Source organism: Equus caballus, chromosome 11, assembly GCF_041296265.1.
Source record: "Equus caballus isolate H_3958 breed thoroughbred chromosome 11, TB-T2T, whole genome shotgun sequence".
Lineage (NCBI taxonomy): Eukaryota > Metazoa > Chordata > Mammalia > Perissodactyla > Equidae > Equus > Equus caballus.
In genome coordinates, this window is record NC_091694.1 from 13,324,483 (window position 1) to 13,344,728 (window position 20,246).

The 20,246-nt window shown below is 40.0% G+C and overlaps 1 protein-coding gene across 16 annotated transcripts in view; it reads right to left on the minus strand.

Moving 5' to 3' along the window:
- Positions 1 to 19,117, minus strand: part of CEP112 (centrosomal protein 112) — a 452,281-nt gene extending 433,164 nt beyond the window's left edge. For 6 of the 16 annotated variants that reach the window (XM_070227014.1, XM_070227013.1, XM_070227007.1 and 3 more), the window contains exons 1-4: positions 18,976 to 19,117; positions 12,132 to 12,245; positions 9,141 to 9,331; positions 6,966 to 7,138 (exon numbers count right to left, since the gene is read on the minus strand). In XM_070227014.1, the coding sequence (XP_070083115.1) occupies positions 6,966 to 7,138; positions 9,141 to 9,331; positions 12,132 to 12,237 (470 nt within the window). In that variant the 5' untranslated portion in view covers positions 12,238 to 12,245; positions 18,976 to 19,117. Of the gene's footprint in view, positions 1 to 6,965; positions 7,139 to 9,140; positions 9,332 to 12,131; positions 12,246 to 15,500; positions 15,988 to 18,621; positions 18,761 to 18,975 lie in introns of those variants that run through there. The other 10 variants (XM_070227008.1, XM_070227012.1, XM_070227006.1 and 7 more) reach the window with 4 other exon arrangements.
- Between the last annotated feature and the right edge of the window lie 1,129 nt (positions 19,118 to 20,246).

Below are 20,246 nucleotides of genomic sequence, written 5' to 3' on the forward strand. Positions count from 1 at the left end.
AAAGAATGGTCCAAAAATATAACAAGCAAGCCCCTGTATGAACTATTCAAACAACAATCACCACACCAATGACGATGGGGGAAGCAACAGCTAACCCTTTCACCGGTCCCGTCAAAGGCTCTATGTCTCCATCTTACAAACGATGAAACTGGGGTTTAGAGAAATTAAGTAACAAGCCTGAGGACACATTGTTGCCAAGTGTCAGAGGGTAGATTTGAACAAAGGCAAATTGCCTCATTTCAGCTTAACCCGGAAACAACCAAGAACAAAGGCACAGTCACCAGGATTGCTGATGCAGCTCAAGGGGGAAAAACAGATTAAAGTGAAATTTCCATATTTGCTGAATAAAGTACTCATACCTATATGGTATACCAGAAAGAACATGTGGTCTGGAATGATGAAAACCTGATTCCAATACTAGAACCTTACTGAAGCTGTTACCTCATCTATAAATATGAAGGGCAATCATGTCAACCTCACAGAATTGTAGAGAGGATAAAATCAGATGACTTACAGATTTCTAGAATAGTATCTAGCATACAGTACATGCTTCATAAATGGTACAACTTTTCCTACTTGTTTTCTGTTTTAACAAAGTAGAAATGCAAGTGGAATCCAGAAACATGCAGAATATATACTGGAAAATTTCATTCTTATGTTTAAATCTGTACTTGTTATACATAGTTCAATTTATTAACATGTATATACCCAAATATTCTAACAAGCTGGTATTCTGGAGGGCTCCTTGACAGTTACCTACCAAAAAATAAGCATATGATTATTAAAAATAACACAAACACATGTACAAAAAAAGTTTTTAACTCTCTACACCAGACTAGTCCCACTCCCTAAAGGTAAAACAGAGTCATATGTGGAGCCCAGAAATATTCCATGCACTTATGCACACACGTATCCATATACCATCTTTAAAATACACACACACACACACACACACAAATGGAAGCTTACTGTATTTTTATGGACTTCTTTTGAACTTTATACATCTTAGAGATCTTTCTATACTAGCCCATGTAGATTTCTGTTACCACTGCAAAAGCTGCTGAACCTACTAATAATCCCACCAACAGTTCCTCCACTAAGTTTGTTAATGTGCACAGCTACTGAAATAGCAGTTCCTTTTCTGGGAACCAACAACAGCCCAAAACACACGCAGGTGCATAATCGTCTATGTACTAGGATGCTAACAAAGGCATTCTTTATAACAGTAAAGAACTGAACGAAACAGAGACATTAAATTACAGTAAATCCACACCACAAATTATTGTGTGCAATTAAAAAGACTACACAGACTACAAGACACAGGTTTAAGACACAGTTAAGTGACGAACAAGTCTCAGAACAAGACATATAATATAAGCTAATTTATGATTTTTTAATTATATACGTGTGGGTATGTGTCTGTTGTAGAATGATACACATCAAATTGCTGATGACTATTACCTCTCATGAGGAAAGTGGAATAAGGAGGACACGGAAAGGACTTTGGCTTTTTGCTCTACATATTTCAACATTATGGTTTTTATAACAAGAATGCATTGTTTATAGATTGCATAACTCTAAAATGAGGATAAAAATTGCACTAGTCATCTATGGCTGCATAACAAATTACCACAAACTTAACAGCTTTCAACAACACACATACATTTTCTCAGTTTCTGAGGGTCGGAAGTGCAGGCACACTGAGCCGGGTCCTCTGCTTAGGGCCATATGAGACTGCAGTCACGGTTTGACCAGGGCTGGGTTCTCATCTGGAGGCTCAACCAGGGAAGGATCCGCTTTCCTGGCTCGCGTGGGTGTCAGCAGCATTCAGTTCCTCACGGCTACAGGATTCACAGCAGTTTGCTTCTTCAAAGCCAGCACAGAAAAGACAGCAAGACTCCACAGCCACTCTGCCAGCAGGACTGAGTCTTACATATCGCAATGTAATCATGGAAGTGACATCCCATCACCATGCCATATTCTGTTAGTTAGAAGCAAGTCACAGGTCCTACCCACACTCAAGAGGAAGGGACTATACAAGACTGTGAGCACCCAGAGGAGGATCATGGGGCCACCTGGAAGGCTGTCTACCCCAAAGACAATTAAGGTCTTTACCAGATCTCAATGGCAAGTATCTGAAGGATGACCAAGAAGTAATACATATAGATACAGCTAATGGTTGTAGAACTAAATGAAATTAACCAAATTGGACAGGGATGAGATCTAAGTCTACGTCTCATCAGTACCATTTTGTAAAACCACGCTCCAAACTCAAATATAACTAAAATGTTTCATTGTTAAGAAAATAAGCAGATATTTGACATAAAAATGCAATAACAAATCTCTACGAAAACAGCAATGCAGTTTGGAAAGCGTTTTTTCTAAAAGAAAACACAGGGGCCAGCCGCATGGCTGAGTGGTTAAGTTTGGCACTCCTCTTTGGCGGCCCAGGTTTTCGCCCATTCGGATCCTGGGTGCAGACATGACACCACTCATCAGGCCATGCTGAGGCAGCATCCCACATGCCACAACTAGAAGGACCCACAACTAAAAATATGCAACTATGTACCGGGGAGCTTTGGGGAGAAAAAGGAAAAATAAAATCTTTAAAAGAAAGCATGGGTAATAACACAACCTAAAACAAGAAATATAAAAAAGGAAAGCAAAGAATAAAACCAGGATGGGACAACACAAGCTATGTGTTGAAGCTGTTTGATGTGAAATGCTAAGTTTACTAGTGCATAATATATTTGGTGGGAAAAAGAAAGCATGATAATAAGCCTGGTAGAATATAACCTCATAATACTTCTAACGTGTTTGGAACGAGGCTACATACCGTATCCTACAGGAAGAAGAAAGGTAAAGGAAAGGTGCCATCTCCTCTGAATAGGGAGTCCTAACAAAGAGGCTTCAAAAGGACTCTGCATCTTTAATAATATAAAAAGGCTAGGACACAAACAGCATAATCTAAAATGCCATTAGAAATACTTCACATACAAAAAGGTCTAAGTAAAGCAGGATTTTATAAAGTGATCAAAAAAGAAACACTAAGGGGGAAAATCTTTTAAGATTAAAGAGGTTTTTCAAAGGACAAGTTGAAGTGGTTGTAAAATTTATGAGGCAGCATTAAACTTCAGTTCTAAGTAACAATAAATTATTCACTATAAAAACATACATGTGTCAAATATTATAGGCCTCTTCAACTTTTTAAAACAATTTCTTGCAGACCTGATTAGATGTATTGGGTCAACACTAGCAGGTACTAACTTTTTCATTAGCACAGTATGACCACTCAGAGTAAAGGAGCAACTTTAGAAAAGAAATACAAAGACAGGTCAATGACAGATGCTTCACCACCACTTCTGATCTCATCTCACATATTATGTATTTGCCCTTAAAATCAATTTTATTGCCTTTAGCTAAAGTAAATGTTAGTTTTATTAAATGCCTTCATATATGTAAAATTATAAATATCCATTAACGTACATGCAGAATAAAATTTTAAGTCAAATCAAAATTTTAAAATAAACTGAATTAGATTAAGAGAAACATATAAGAAAAGATATCGTGAGAAGTTTTGTTTTACAACCCTAATTGGCCTTTAGCCTCAGGGATATTCTAACACTTGACCAGAAAGATATTTAAGCGTGTCTTTTCCAGCTCCTCTGCCGTCTTTATATTCCTTACGGTATGTGAAGGGCATCTCTATATCCTATATCCATACTTCTCTTAACTTGTTCTAAAATTTATCCTTCCCTCAGCTTTCTCTAAAAGTTTTTTAAAAAAAATCCTTCTGGGCCATTCTGTCGGCCACAATAGACCTATCTCAAAGTGTTTTTGTACAGATTAGATTACACATGTGGCGGTGCCCAATACAACCCATTCATTCATTTACACATGCACCCACCAAATACAAACACCCATCGAGGTCCTAACAGATTCCTACTCAGTGCCAAGCGCCAGAAATATAGTGCAAATAGGAAAAACACAGTTCCTGCCTCATGAAATCTACAATCCAGCACAGAGGACAGATATGGAACCTTTGCACATTGATGAGAGCAACAGAGAAACACAGAGTACTTTGGTGTAAATAAAAGGGTCACCTAAACAGACCTGGGACGTCAGGTAAGGCTGTTTTGAAGTTATGAAATCTGAAGGATTGAGTAGGACCAAAGGCTTGCCTGCTTTTCCCATTAATTACTCACATAAGTGGTAACTAACACCTTATACTGGAGTAATTTGCATTAAAATGCCATTTTATTGCAAGTGAGCAAAAAAGAAAAATAAGTTATTTGTTAAAATTGTGGAGACCTTACTATGGTTTCACTTTCCAGAAAAGTCACTGAGTAATATTTGGAGAAGACAGCCAATCCCCGTGACCTAGTAGTTAAGTTCAGTGCACTGTGCTTTGGCAACTCAGGTTCAGTTCCCAGGCGCAGACCTACACCACTCATCAGTGGCCATGCTGTGGCAGTGGCTCACACACCAACACAGTAAGATTGGCAACAGATGTAGGCTCAGAGTGAATCTTCCTCAGCAATAAAAAAAAAGAAAAAATTGAAGAACATTCTCACTATATTTTCTCAAACTTTATCCTCTGTTCTGAGGAAGAAAAAGTCCATTCACTTGGACTCCCCAGAGATCTCAAGTCTATTTCCTGTCCTGAACTCTACTCTTATACATACCCCAATCTTCATGAATACTTCCACAACCACACATAGCCACTATATGAAACCAGCCATGCACTTATCTCCCTCCCCTATACACCCAAAACAATGGATACAAATCAAATGTCTGTAGGACTTAGGGAACAAATGAGTGATTATGCTGCCAGATTTAAGGATAGTCTTCACTCCTACAGAGATACAGTCTCTCTCTTCTTCTTGAACCCTACAATCCCTCATCTATCTTTCTTCTTTCCACTTTTGATAGAATATAAAAATGGAAAAACAAATACTCCACTTTCCTCTTAACCCTTCTTAAAGGGAAGGAGAAAAAAAAAAGCTCAAGGTCAGTCAGAGACATAACTGACCTCACGCTCAGAGTCAGGAATGCGCAGGAAACAGCGCAGGCACACTGCACTAGGGAGTACCCAAGTACTGCTTAGCTCCAACCCACGGCTGTCCTCTGGAAAGACTGCTAGGTCTCCATTTTTTAAAATAAACCAGAAAATTAGGTTTTTATATAAAATGCCCCAACTGTTGATTTTGACAACTGATTAAAAAATCTTTACAGACACTATGTAAAACAAACAAAACAAATCTATCCACATGAGTCATTCAGTCCAAGAAGATCAGGAATTTTCAACCTCTGGCCTAAGCTTCAAGAGACAGGAAACTAATTTAGTTCACCTTTATACCGTAAACTCCATATTTACTACATGCAGAAAGGAGCCCAGCATTTAGCTGGACACTCAACAAATGTTTTCTGGCAAACACTTGATGGATTTTGCAGCCAAACCAAGAACTATATTTTTCTTTATATACAGACCACAATCTCTTTATACCTCTATTTACCTCTATAAGACTAACAAAAATTCCACAATTACACATCTTCTACTTTTACAAATCTCCTACAATGCAAAAATAAGTATTTAACACTGTCTCCTATTGACTCATCTATTCATTTCCTTTTACTCTTCTCAACACATCCTTAATCATATCACTTCCTCCATTTTTGCCTCTCCATTTTAATTTGTTTCCCCTTTGTAATAAGAAAATTTCACATGGACTGAAACTCTTGCTTTGTGTTCATCTGTTCTTTTCCATCATAACACCTGAGGTCTGAAAAACATATAAGCAGACTACACCAACTATGAAGACATTTCAAATTACTAATAGCATTTCTATACCTGACTAAGGAATAAATCAAAAAAATTATAGTAGAAAAGAAAGATTACATTGTTAACCAAATCAAATTCAAAAGTTAAAATCACCAAGAGAATGGTGAGGAGTGAAGTATAAAGTACGGTACATGTCAACTGACACCATCCAGTATTTCAACATTTCAGGGAACAATGTCGAAGGTGAAACTCAAAATCTGATAAAAGTCCACCTTAAATCTATCCCTCCTAGGGGCCGGCCCCGTGGCCGAGTGGTTAAGTTTGTGAGCTCCACTTCAGCAGCCTTGAGTTTCGCCGGTTCCGATCCGGGACTGAACATGGCACTGCTCGTCAGGCCATGCTGAGGCGGCGTCCCACACAGCACAACCAGAGGCACTCACAACTAGAATATACAACTATGTACTGGGGGTCTTGGGGAGAAGAAGGAAAAAAAGAAGAAGATTGGCAACAGTTGTTAGCTCAGATGCCAATCTTAAAAAAAAAAAGTTTTAAATCTATCCCTCCCAAAGGCCAAAAGTTATACCACAACAATAATCGTCTTTTAGTGTATTTAAAAAACTTAGAAGTTTACTTTTATTTGCACTAAAAATCCTATTTAAGCTGAGTACTCAAGAAAGCAGAGTTTGATAAGGTTTACGTTCACATATTTTATTAAATCAAAACAAATACTGTTCAATGAGGGAAAAAAGAGAGAAATTCAAGCATAAGTTTCAAGATGGATACATAGGATGTCATATTTTGTTGAGGTCATTGATGATGTTCTTAATTCATGCTTATCATAAAGGAAAACAGAGAAGTATGTCATTTAAAGATTTCTCAGGTACCACTTTCAAGCAATGGAATACATAAATATATTTAACAGATATCCAAAAAGTGGCTAAAATGTAATATAATCTCAAATAAATGGAACAGTGAATGGAAATACAATAGTAAATGGAAAAGCAAAACTGTTATTTTACCTACCCAACAATCCTTTACAGCCCTCCACCTTAACAAAAAGATAAAGTAAACCAACTGCTTACCATAAAAAAGACCACACAGAGAAAAAAACGGAATGTATGAATCAGGTTGAAGGATAGGATAAATGATGAAACACATTCGAAATCCCATGTTCATAGCATACCTGTGGACATCAGTTGGTAACTGCAACAAAGAGTAATCTTCTCCAGAAGCCAGCTTCCATGATTCATTTAATTTGTGTCCACTTGTCCCCAGCTCACCCACTACCCAGTCTGGTAATCCTTCCGGGCTTGAATCTTTTGCTCGTGTTGGATTTGGTTCATCAAAATAGATGGACTGATTTTTAAAAATTAGAAAAATTATTCTTTCAAAATGTACTACAATGAAATAATTAAAGATTTCCATCAAGTTTCAAGTTTGGAAACAACCTTTCAAATACTCAAATTCATTTACATAAAAATATATAAAATCTATCATTCAACGTACAATGAATCCTGAAATATCAAAATACATAAAATGGATAACATTTTAGTTGTGCTCTGATAAATGATAAAATTACACAACAGATAAATCTGATAACTATTTGCATTACAAAAAGAATATCAGCTTTATGAAAAGATGAACTGAAAGTTCTTTTTAAATCATGTGCTCTCCCTATTTCTTTCTGTAATCATTAACCACACTGCACCAAAAAAAATCAGTGGGCAGAGAAACCACAATCAATAAAAACCAGAAATGCAAATTAGGAAGCCCTTGATAAGGTGGCAACAATAGAGTTGAAGACCTGGAATTTAGTTCTGACCATGCCATAAACTAGCTGGAAAATCCAAGAAAGGCCTCTAGGCCTTCTCATCATTATTATTTGTAAATAATATTTCCTATGATTCTATGAAATGAGTGTGAATGGGAAAACATAATACAATATATGAAATGAGTGTGAATGGGAAAACATAATACAATATACTCATATCTTAACATCTGACTGTGTTTCAGAAAAGGTTCTACCTTTATTTATTAAGAAGAATGACATTAGCCCATCTATTTCTCTTCAAGTGAGCTGGGCTTCATGACATATTCCTGAAGAAAACTCTGCATTAACTGGATACTTCTGCACAATTCTCCCAATCCTACACAAAAACCCTCCAGGGGCTGTTCTCTAGGGACGGGTGACATACAACCCTCTACCCCAAATCAGGCATGCACAGTGATTTCTTTTAAATGAGAGAGTCACTGAAATGTTTGATCAAATATCAAGACAAGTAACCACTATCCCAAAGACTACTGATCTTAAGCAAAACGTATGGCTCTACTTTAACGCACAACTGGTAATAGCATTAAAACTTTTGGCATTCTGCTATGAATAATAAAAATTACCATCTAGTGTGCAACATGTCTCGTGACTGAATTTGGGTTTACGTTAACTAATAAAATACAGGAAAACCTTAAAATACATACACAAGAATTTTGCAGTTCATTTTTTAAAAAAATATATATATATATCCTAATAGCAACTACTAGCACCTAGTACTCCAGTCAGATTTCTCAAGTATTCAAACACCACACAAACTGAGGCATATTTCAATATTTCATGGTTACAAGGACCAAGACATTAACAATTCATCAACCAAGCTTAATTGTAACTGCCTTGCAACAAAGCTGATTTTGATAATGAAATTAAATCAAGTATAGGAAATCACTTCTAAACTCCAATTTACTACTGTCACTTTATTAGAGTAGAAAAGAACTTTAGAAGTCACTCAATCCAACCTCTCATGAATCTTTAGTAATCTATATGAAAGTTTAATAAACTAGAATTTATTGACACACATAAATTATTACTAACATAATCCAGCGAAAATTAGTGGGAAGTTAAGGCTCAATATAAAAAAATTCACTTTCAGGGCCAGCCCCAGCAGCTTAGTGGTTAAGTTCGGCATGCTCTGTTTCAGCAGCTCAGGCGTGGTTTCCAGGGGCGGACTTGCACCACTCGTCTATTAGTGGCCACGCTGTGGCATCCCACATACAGAAAGAAGACGACTGGCAACAGATGTCAGCTCAGGGCAAATCTTCCTCAGCAAAAAAAATTCACTTTCAGCTTTTTAGAAACATTGTAGAATAGTGCCAGATGACTAAATCAGTAAGTATAGTCCCCTTACAGGCCAATATCTGATCCCTATTCAGGGTAGAAAAAAATTTAATCAGGGAGAAAAAAGCAGTTTTAACTAATATATTACCTAAGACTTGTATCTTAATAATATGACCATTCCCAAATGGGATGACAAACTGACATGTTTAAAGAAACAAAACTAACAAAGATCTTTTGGTCAATGACACTTACCATATATGAAGGTAAAGTTTTTAGCGTTCCCGGTTCGGGTCGGTGTGTAAACGGGCCTTCGAGCACGCCCCGTTCAAGCATGTGCAATAAGAGTTTTGCATACAAGTTCCGATTCTTCCTGCCCATGATTCCCGAACCTGTTCCTGAAGGCTCACACAGCTTTCTAATCCAAAGTGCACACCTCTGCCGTTCTAGAAACACATAAGAACTATTTAGAGACTTGATTTTTCAGAAAAGAAAACATTAAATTAAAGACCTATACAAAACATCTTCTTTTGTCTAGAGCAGGGGTCCCCAAACTTCTCCTGTAAAGTACCACGTAGTACATACTCTACACTTTGCAGGCCGTCTGATCTCTGGCACAAGCACTCAGCTCCGCCACTGCAGCATGAGCGCAGCCGTACACCAGGTGTAAACAAACGGGCCTGGCTCATGGCTAACAGAATTCTACAGAAAAGGCAGCAGGCTGGATTTGGCCCCAGGGACTACAGTGTGCCAACCCCAGGTCTAGAGCTTAATTTTATCAGTTAATTAGTGACCAGGCAAGACAAATGCCAATAAATATTTTCTCAAAAATAAAATCTCTGGATTACTATCAAATAAATATCTGAGATGAAAATTTTCCTGTAAAAACATCTCCAAAATAATCTTAGTTGTGTTGAAAAATCTTTCTATAATTCTAATTATACAAACTAAGACAGAGATAAAATGCAATCTTATTTATTTAAGCATTTCTACCTTAATCTAAAATTAAATCTCAAATGTTTATTAAAGCTGATAATTTTCAGGGATTTGTAGCTGATTTATTTAGAGTTTTCTTTTAATCTCTCTAAAATAAGTGAGAGCTATACACATGTAATTTCGTAAAATAATTATCCCTTTAAAAAACTACCTAAAAAATACAGCACAGTTTAATCCACACATAATGACCTATTGACTACCTTATCTTACCATGACACAGAATTGTTTTTAGGTCTCATGAAAACTATTTTGACATTAATCTTTTATCAGTCTAACTCAATTTGAGGATTATACATCTAACACAAATCATAAATCCTCTTTAATCTCTCAGTTTCTAAAGGTCATATTCATTTATTGTTGTACCTACAACAACAGCTGGGGCTGGATTTACCACTTTGCTCATGGCAGATGTATCACCACAGGTATGAGAACTGGCCTCTGAAGAACTTTTATATTTTTAGCTTTGAAAATTATATAATCACAAAGCAAACTTCATAAGATATGAGGCATCCTTTGCGCAAAAAGAAAAGACAAAAGTGAAACTGATACACAGTTTTTCAAACTATGTATTTCCTATACGCCCGCCAGCAAACTGAAATCTATATGAGATTCAAATGGCCAGAATTTAGCATAACAACTTAGCTAATGAAAAGAATTCATTCCTCTACTTAAAATATCGGAGAAAACCATTATCAAAAGTAGAATTTAACTACAAGAAGACATAAGTTATTACAAATGTTCAGGTTCTTGATTGCGATGTGAGTGCCCAAGGCTTCCTTCTGAATTAATTAAATAAAAGAGGGCCAGGGATGTACCAATACTGACAACAAGTCATGAACCAAAGATTACAATTAATCCAATTCTATGTACCTAAAATGCATTTTTAAAAGAAGATGAAATATGAGGACAGTTTGATGTGAAATACATTTATAATGGGAGACTTTAATACAAATTTTTTCTAACCAGCAGACGTAAGAGAAAAAGGAAAAAAAATGGTGGTGAATATCAGAAGAGGACACAGTCTAGAATGTCATTAAATACTAATTCGAATAATCGTGAATGAGCCATGGGACATGAACTATTCATTGTGAAGAGCAGCAGAGGAAGAAAGAAGAGGCCACAGTCCAACATGGCAAGAGAAGAGCGCAGAGGACGAGGCTTCAAGGGCAGACCACGGCAAGCCGCCCCAGACTAGGAAAGGTTGCAGGCCTGGAACAACGGGTGACCACAGAACACCTAACTCATACACTACACTCCCTTCTCCCAACACGGCTCCCTGGAACAAATATCTAATATTGAGCTGGTTCCTCATTTTGAATATAGAGTTCACTCAGACACCTCAGGGAAACAGAGAACTTGGCTAAAACTTGGGTAAAAGTCAAAGTTTCTTGGCCCCGCTCCAAACCCTCCACTCAAAAGCTACCAAATCAGATTGACCTAAACAGCCAGGCTTATGCTTATTACGACTTAGAAAATCTTCCTGGCCCCCCACACACTCTCCAATTGCTCAATGATACCTAATATTATCTGAAAATTCTCTGACTTCAGACAAAGACTCTCATTCCATAATCAGAGATGACAAGCCAGGAATTGGAGACAAGATAGCAATAACACTCATTTGCCCTTGATTTTATTCAGTCGACCAATAAGCATACAAGACCAATAGATTCTTTTCTGCTTTGATAAACAAAAGGGTCAGAGAACAATAGACAGTAGGCTCCTGAAAGAGGAAACATTTCCATGGTAGGAAGGAAAAGATACAGGAAGACAGAGTTACAGCTAACTTCAGAGATCCCTGTGCTTTAAGCTCATGACCTATGAGAAGTGGTAGCACAAGAAGATCTTTCCAAAGTTCAGTAGGACATTATCACTAAATTTCTACCTATCCTTTAACAGCTCAAAGTAAACAATCCTACATCAGCTTAAGAGGAAAACTGTTATTAAAGGAATTCAGCTTTCTTTCCATTTTGATGGTTCATTGGTTTGACTAAATAATAAAAAGAAAAAAATTATTGTTAAGAATCTAATTTTTCTGGGTAAAAGTTAAGTTCGCGCTTCGGCAGCCAACGGTTCACAGGTTCGGATCCCAGGAATGGACCATGTTACACCACTCATGAAGTGATGCTTTGGCAGCATCCCACATACAAAACAGAGGAAGACTGGCACAGCTGTTAGCTCAGGGCCAATCTTCCTCACCAAAAAAAAAAGAGAGAGAAAAGAAAAGAATCTAATTTTCAAACATAATCTTACCTGACCTATGGGGTAATTTTAGAACAAACGGCTTCATATCTACCACAAAGTGATCAAATTCCGCATCCAGCTTCTCCCATTTTTCTTCTTCACTTCCCATTTCCATAATTCACTCTGTAAAAAAATTTAAAATTAAGCTATTAACATCTGTATGCTAATCTACAAAACTCTGATAAAAGAGATCAAAGAAAACTCATTAGCATTAAATATCCCGAAATTGATCTATAGATTTATTGCAATTCCAATCAAAATGCCAGTAGTATTTTTTGTAGATATATACAAGCTGATTCTAAAATTTACATGAAAAGGTAAAGGAACTAGAATAGCAAAAACAATTCTGAAAAAGAAGAGCAAAGTTGGAAGACTCACATTACCCAATTCTAAGATGTACTATAAAGCTACAGCGGTCAAGACAACGTGGTATTGGTGAAAGGATAAGACACAAAGACCAATGGAACAGACCAGAGAGTCCATAAATTAACCAAAACAAGCATGGACAACTGATATTCAGCAAAGGTGCAATTCATGGAGAAATGATAGTTTTTACAACAAATGATGCTGTGACAATTGGGCATCCATACGCAAAATAAATAAATAAATCTCAACCTAAACCTCATACTGTAACAAAAATTAACTCAAAATAAACCACAGACCTAAGTGTAAAATGTAAACTATAAAACTCCTAAAAGAAAACAGAAAAAAACCTTCATGACCTTTGGTTAGCCAAAGATTTCTTAGATACAACACTAAGAGCGCTACCCATAAAAGAAAAAAACTGATGTATTGAACTTCACCAAAATAAAAAACATTTGCTCTGCAAAGGACTCTGTTAAGGGATTGAAAAGATAAGCCATAGACTGGGAGAAAATATTTGCGAATCATATATCTCATAAAGGACTTAAGTAAGAATAAAGAATTCTCAAAACTCAACCATAAGAAAACAAACAACCCAATAAAAGTAATCAGCAAAAAAATTAGTCCCTTTATCCAAGATATACAAATGACAAGCAAGGACATGAAAAGATACTCAACATCGTTAGTCATTAGGGAAATACCAATTAAAACCACAATGAGGGGCCAGCCCCATGGCCGAGAGGTTAAGTTCGTATGCTCTGCTTCAGTGGCCCAGGGTTTTCACCAGTTCAGATACTGGGCTCGGACATGGCACCACTCATTGGAACATACTGGGGCGGCGTCCCACATGCCACAACCAGAGGCACTCACAGCTGGAGTCTACAGCTGTGTACTGGGGGGCTTTGGGGAGGAGAATACAAAGAAAAAAAAAGATTGGCAACAGTTGTTGGCTCAGGTGCCAATCTTAAAAAAAAAAAAAAAAAATTGAGCTATCACTACACACCTATTTGGACAGCTAAAATTAAAAATGAGACCACCAAATGCTGGTGAGGACACAGAACACCAGGAACTCGCAGGCACTGCCGGCAGGAATGCAGAATGCTGCGAGCACTCTGGAAACAGCTTAGCGGTTTCTTACTCAGTTAAACATACACTTACCAAACAATCCAGAAATCCCACTCTAAGGTATTCACCAAGTGAAACAAAATCTGTACTCACACAAAAACCTGAACGTAATGTTTACAGCAGCTTTTTTCTTCTGTAATCACGAAACACCGGCAACAATCCAAATGTCCCTCACCTGAGGAGCAGATAAACTGTGGCAAATCCACACAGTACAACAGTGCTCAACGACAGCAAGGAATGAACTGCTGATACACACGACAACCTCCACTGTATTATGCTAAGTGCAAGACGCCATTCTCAAAAGCCTACGTGCTGAATGAATCCATTTGTGCGACATTCTAGAAAAGGAGAAACTATGGGCATAGAGAACAAATCAACAGTTCACAGAGGTTAGCAGAAGGGGAGAGTTGTGAATACAAAGCGGTGACATAAGGAAATGACTTGGAGTGATGGAACTGTTCTGTGTACTCTGTAGGCTTTAAGAACCTATTCTATGCATGTGTAAAAATTCATAAAACTGTATACCAAAAAAGTGATTTTAACTAGGTAAATTTAAATTTTTTAATTCCCCTCAAAAAACTTAAAATACTGGTCCTTGTAATTCTTTTTAATTAGCAAGAATAACACTGAATATAAAACGGGTGAATCCCAAAAATCAGAAACAAAAGTTTTGACAAAATTCCTTAAGTTAAAAATAGATCCAGGGCCAGCCCCGTGGCCGAGTGGTTGAGTTCTCAAGCTCCGCTGCATCGGCCCTCGGTTTCACTGGTTCGGATCCTGGGCGTGGACATGGCATCGCCTGTCAGGCCTCGTTGAGGTGGCGTTCCACATGCCACAACTAAAAGGACTCCCAACTAAACTACACAACTATGTACTTCGGGGATTTGGGGAAGAAAAAGCAGGAAAAAAAAAAAAAAAAAAAGACTGGCAACAGTTGTTAGCTGCCAATCTTAAAGAGAAAAAAAAATACATATATATCTCCACACTCAACATGTTCCGTTAAGCTACACGATGTCTTGGAAGGGATGTGGGCTACCTCCACATTATGCATAGTCCCTAATTTGTGATTTATTCAATTTACAAATTATACATTTGGGAAAAAGCTCTGTTCTGCCTCATAAGCTGTCTTGCTCCACAGACTGCTCTCCCTCTGCTGAACCAGCTTTTAATATTTCCCACAGCGCCCTCCATCTTACTATCAAGAGCCTCCCACAGAAAGTTCTCTCCGCCCTGTCTCTGTAACTACACCCGAGCTTTCACTGGCCGACTTGACCCCCTCCCAGTCCTCAGAGGTGACCCTAGTTTCCCATCCTCTCTCACACACATCGCAGGGCTCTCTGGAGTCGTTCTCCCTCTCCCCAACCGTGCCCAGGAAGGACAGCAGGTCCTGTACTGAGATCCACACTGCCACTTCCCAACTACTGCTCTTCAACCTCAACCCAAAAACTCCCCTCTCACGAGGCTCCTACCATCTGACTGTACCTCGTACCCTCCATTCTCCTCACCGTCACTTCCCAAACCCTTCCAGCTGATCACAGCCCCTTAGCCTCTTAAACTCTCTCTCTGTATTCCACCATCTTTTCTTTATACTCAGCAAGACTGCCATCTCTCTGGACACCCTCCTTCATTCCCCACCAAGGGTTTCCTGGAGGAAAATGGCACTGCCTTGTAGTCAGAAAGCTTCCAATCTTACCCGATTCTTCAGGAGTCTTTTACCATTTCCTACTCCACAAAGCAGCTTTTACACTTTTACCAGACATCTTAAAGTTTCTTAAACCGTTCCAGCCTCCCCTTACTTTCAATTTAAGAAATCCGACCTCCGCTTCCTGGAAAAAATAGCAGTCAGGTAGGGACACCCCAAAATGCTATTCCCTCCACCTCTCAACTCACCTCTTGAAGGACACATCCTCACCTCCGTTGCGTCTGTATCAGCATTCACTCCCCTGTCCAGCGCCAACACCTCTATCACCTACCAATTTCCTCCTCACTCCCAACTTTCCACCCCCACTGCTCCTTCCCCTCCACTGCTCCCATTCCCTAAACCCCCATAAACCAATATATCAACAAACACTTGGAGATACCTCCAAACCTGCTGTATCCCTGTTCTCGGTGCCCCTATCCCAGAGAAAGCCCTTCCCACCACCTCCTTACATGACTGCACCAGCCTGTCTCCCTCCCGCCAGTTTTCCCTCCTTTCGTCCTCATGGCACTAGAGCAAGTTTCCGAAGTACAAAGCTAAGCATGTCACTCCCTATTTAAAAACCTCTCCTGCCTGGCTACTATACCAGGACACTATTCAAACCCAAAGTTAGGCCTACAAGTGCCTTTGCATCGTGAGTCCATCTCTCTCACCCCTCCCTGCACACGCACTCTGCCTAACTAAGCCAGGCCACCAACGACGACCTCACCACCAAGGAACTCCTCGCCGTTCTTCAAACACTCCAAGCCCTTCTACGATTCCACATCCTTGTCACAGGTTGTTCCCTCTGCCTGGAGTCAAGCAAATGCAGCTCAAATGTCACTCCTGCATAAAGCTCCCCCACATTTCCTAGACTCATTGTTGCTCCATTCTCAGGACGCACTGCTCACATCTGCGTAGCGGCATTTATCATGCTATTTTTTACACATCTGTGTATTATTTACATGTCTTCCAGCATCTGTGAGATGCTCCTGGAAGGCAGGGACCATGACTTATACATCTTAGTAGGTACCTAGCACCTTAGGTGGCACATATTAGAAGCTGTAGAATTAACTGGTAAATAAATGCTAACTAAAGGGATTAATGTACCACTTTTACAGGACTGATAGTTGTTTGGTTTTTTTAAAGATTCTGTTCTGAATACCAAATAGGTCTTCTAAAACAGAAATACTATATGCCCTTAATTCTATTAACCAAAACTAGTCATCCTACCCTCTGCATTACATAAGAAACATATTTTCAAATTCAAGACTTGGTTAAGGTAAATTTTATTTAAGTACATTTTCTGATTGGTGAGTTGGTTTGGGGTTGTTCGGTTGGTTGGTTTGGTTTTGCATGCCTACAATAACTAAGTGCATTCCTCCATAACTACATCAGTTACATACTTGGTAACATAAGGCTATGATACCACGGCTCGAAGTTAGATCATAAAGCTGAAAAGCAACTATTCAAATGAATGAACAAACAACTGGAAACTCATAAACCCAGAATTTTAAGCACAGCTCTGGCCTAGAAATGTACTCCCAGGCTTAAAGGTGCGTCCTGCTCACGTCCTCAAACATCAGCCTGAGAGCACCCACAGCTAGGACTAAAGCAAAAAGATTCCTCAATTATTAACTCTCAATAAATACTCTGACACAGGCAGGAGATGTTAGTGTTCAATGTTAGCAGAAACTAAAACTCAATAGTTAAAAGACTCACCCAACGTCATATGAAATTAAGCACAAAGCTCAGATTAAAATTCTGAAATCCCCAGCTCTCAGATCCGTTATACCTGACCACTGGCCATTTACATACAAGTCAGCAATACCTCCAACTAATAAAGAAGTATTTTGAAAAGTAGAAAAGCAATCTGAATTGCTATAATGACATGCAATACTGAAGTACACACTTTTTTAAAAAAACAATAGTCAACGTGATATTCGGTAAAAACTAAAAATCTGCTTCTCTTTATCCCTTATTTATTCTCCAACAAAACAAAGAAACGCAAAAAGAAAAAGAAAACTGAGTTACCATTTTAAGCTGTCAAGGAATTCTTGCAAGAAAAATTACATCTTAAAAACAAACTATATCTTAGTTCCAGCTAATCAAAAAGTTATATTACTATTTATAAGAATTGCAGATTTAAATTATCAGAATTGAAAAATAAGTAAAGCTGTATCTTTAACTTAGGCTTAAAGTACTTATAGTGTCCCTACTTGTCACCTAAATTATTTCAAAAGCAAAAGAAGTAAATTGGGTGACTCTTACTTATAGCTATAATCTATATTTGGATCATGTCTTTTCTTTAACTCACTGGCACTTGTCTTTTTTTTAAACCTGTTTCTATGTGGACAACTACAAAGTGGGCTAAGAACTTCTCAAGGGGCTTAGCTGCCATAGGCCTCAGCCAAGCATAAGCAAGCCACAAATATTAGGCGGCCTTGGAAAAACGGCAGCCCCAACTGCTAAACAAAGAATACACCTCACATACATCATGCTCCTTGCCAAACATAAATATATTCTTGAAAGTTGCCTGAAATCAATTTTGTTCAATCAAATCATATTTTAAACATACGGTGGGTCATGAAACAAATTTGAAATACGTCCTCCAGTAAATCAAAAGGGGTTTACAGGTGCATGTTTTAGCTGCTTACATATTTGCACGTTTGGACAATTACCAAAGCGTTGATTCAGCCTTCCCTGACTGCGCCAGGAGCATGCTGGGTGCTTTACAAACGTATCCCACCCAATCACCACCCCAGGAGACAGGCGCTATTTCATGCCCATTTCACAGGGGAGGAAGCTGAGGCTTAGCGGAGTTAAGTAGCTGACCGAGGGTCCCGTGGAGAGTGGCAGCTGGGCCTGAGCACTGAGCGCAGAGGGTCCTGCGCTGCACTCCGGGGCAGCCTGACCACCAAAGAGAGGCTCGTGTCATTTCATTTGCCTTTTCTATCTTATTTTTACTCATCTTTAAACATTAAGGACAAATAGCAAAAAGAGCCGCAAGATGATCAGAATAAAGGCCGTTGATATTTATTTATGTTGTTCTCTTGAACCCTTAAAAACTAATGAACTCAGATACACTCCGCGGCTCCCAGCACGCCGTGATGCTGGGGCAGGGGCTTCCCTAAAGCACGGTTATTAGGACCGTTCCTACAAACGAACCAGCACACCGGTTCCGCCCCAAGTCCGGCGTCGCTGATGCTCTCCTGGGAGGAAATGTGACAACTCGAGCGGTGCGTGTCGCGTCCCCGGCCCGGCTGGGCGGACGTCGCAGCGAGCACGGGCGGGCGACCCGCGAGGCCCGCGGGGCCGAGGCCCCTCTCCTACCTCGTCCAGGACACAGATTTCTTCTCCCGAGCGGCAAGCCTTTGGTCCGACGTCTGGACCGCGGCATGTTGACCAGCTCCGTCCGCTTATCCAACTTTACTCAGAACTTTCCCCATCCGTGCCGGGACCGGATTCCACTCTGCCCAGGGAACCACAGCGCTCTGCGCCCAGAGCCCCCAACCGGGCGCGCGCCCCACAGGCCTCGAGAACGGGCCCGGGGCCTGCGGGGGACGCCCCTCCCCGAGCCAGCCCGCACGGGCGGGGCGACCACCGCCCGCGCAAAATTCCACTCGAGAACCCGGGTGTAGGGGCGGGGGAGGGAAATGCGGAAAAATAAGAATCTGGCGCCCCTACTTGCAAGCTTTCCGACCGGCCGCCGCCACCGCCGCCGCGAAACGGTTTCAAATCCTTGCGGGCCGCCGCGGTCGCCGCAGCCCAGCAGGCCGGGGCGGGGACTTCCGCGCTCGCATTCCCCGCCCCCTTCCCCAACTCTCCCGCCCCGGCCGGCGTGCGGCGCCGTTGCCATGGCGACACTCCGGGCTATGGTCGCCACCGCCCAGTACGTCGGGGGCGGAGACTTCCGCGCTCGCCTTTCCACGCCCCCCCCCCCCCCCCGGCCGCGGCGTGCGCGCGGCGCCGTTGCCATGGCGACGCCTCAGCTCGCCGCGCAGCCTCCTGGTGTGTCCTCTGGCCTGGCCTCCCCTAGGCGGGCAGACGCCGTTGAATGAGTCCAAAGAAGTGAGAACTCGCTGCCTGTGTCTCATAACCCAGAGGTGAATGAGGTTGGATTCAACGGGAAAATGAACATTACCTTTTTTTTTGCATTTAGAACTATCCGAGAAGGTCTGAAAACACTGACCCCAAATTTTAAAGGTACTGCAATAAAATAAAAAGACCTTGTGACGACCGATTCTGTGTAGAATACCAAGATCAAGTGGAAAATGTATTTTTGGTGCTCCTAGGAAGTCTCAGCCACCTCAGGGCAGTCTCCACGTCTGCACTGCCATGTTGCAGTGTTCTTTGGTCTTCTGTTACATTTCTGAAAAGCTCTGAACTATATTTTTTTAAATACCAGGCAGAAACAAAATTTAAATTGTGAAAACACGAAATTCAGTTTACCACTGTTTTTCATCTAATTTCACAACAGGATTCCGTCTGCAGTATCTGCGGTACACTTAGTGTGATGCCAAATCTAACACAAGCACAGCTTGAAGCATCTTTTCAATTTTCCATAAAGAAAATAGAAGATTCATTCATTTGTAACTAGTTATTTTCAAGCTTCCAGAGGGAAGTCATATTCTTTCCAAGGTGCTTTTCAAACCCATCCCACTGGAAGTAAACACCAACAGTTTTTCATGGTTGCATTGACAAATCGTGAAGGCTAAGGGAAAGAAAAGGTATGAAATGCTTTTAAGAATGTTTAGTTTTTCAAAAGCGTATTTGAGCATGTTTATAGCTAAAGAATGATCAGTAATCCAGATCATTTGCACTGAGAGTCAGGGATGCAAAACCCACGCATGCAGTTGCAGGAATTTGCTCAGTGAAGAGGTTCAAAATATACAACCACGTTGCGGGAAGAACATGAAACGAATTTGAAAAATGGTGTCTAAATGAACATGAGCTGG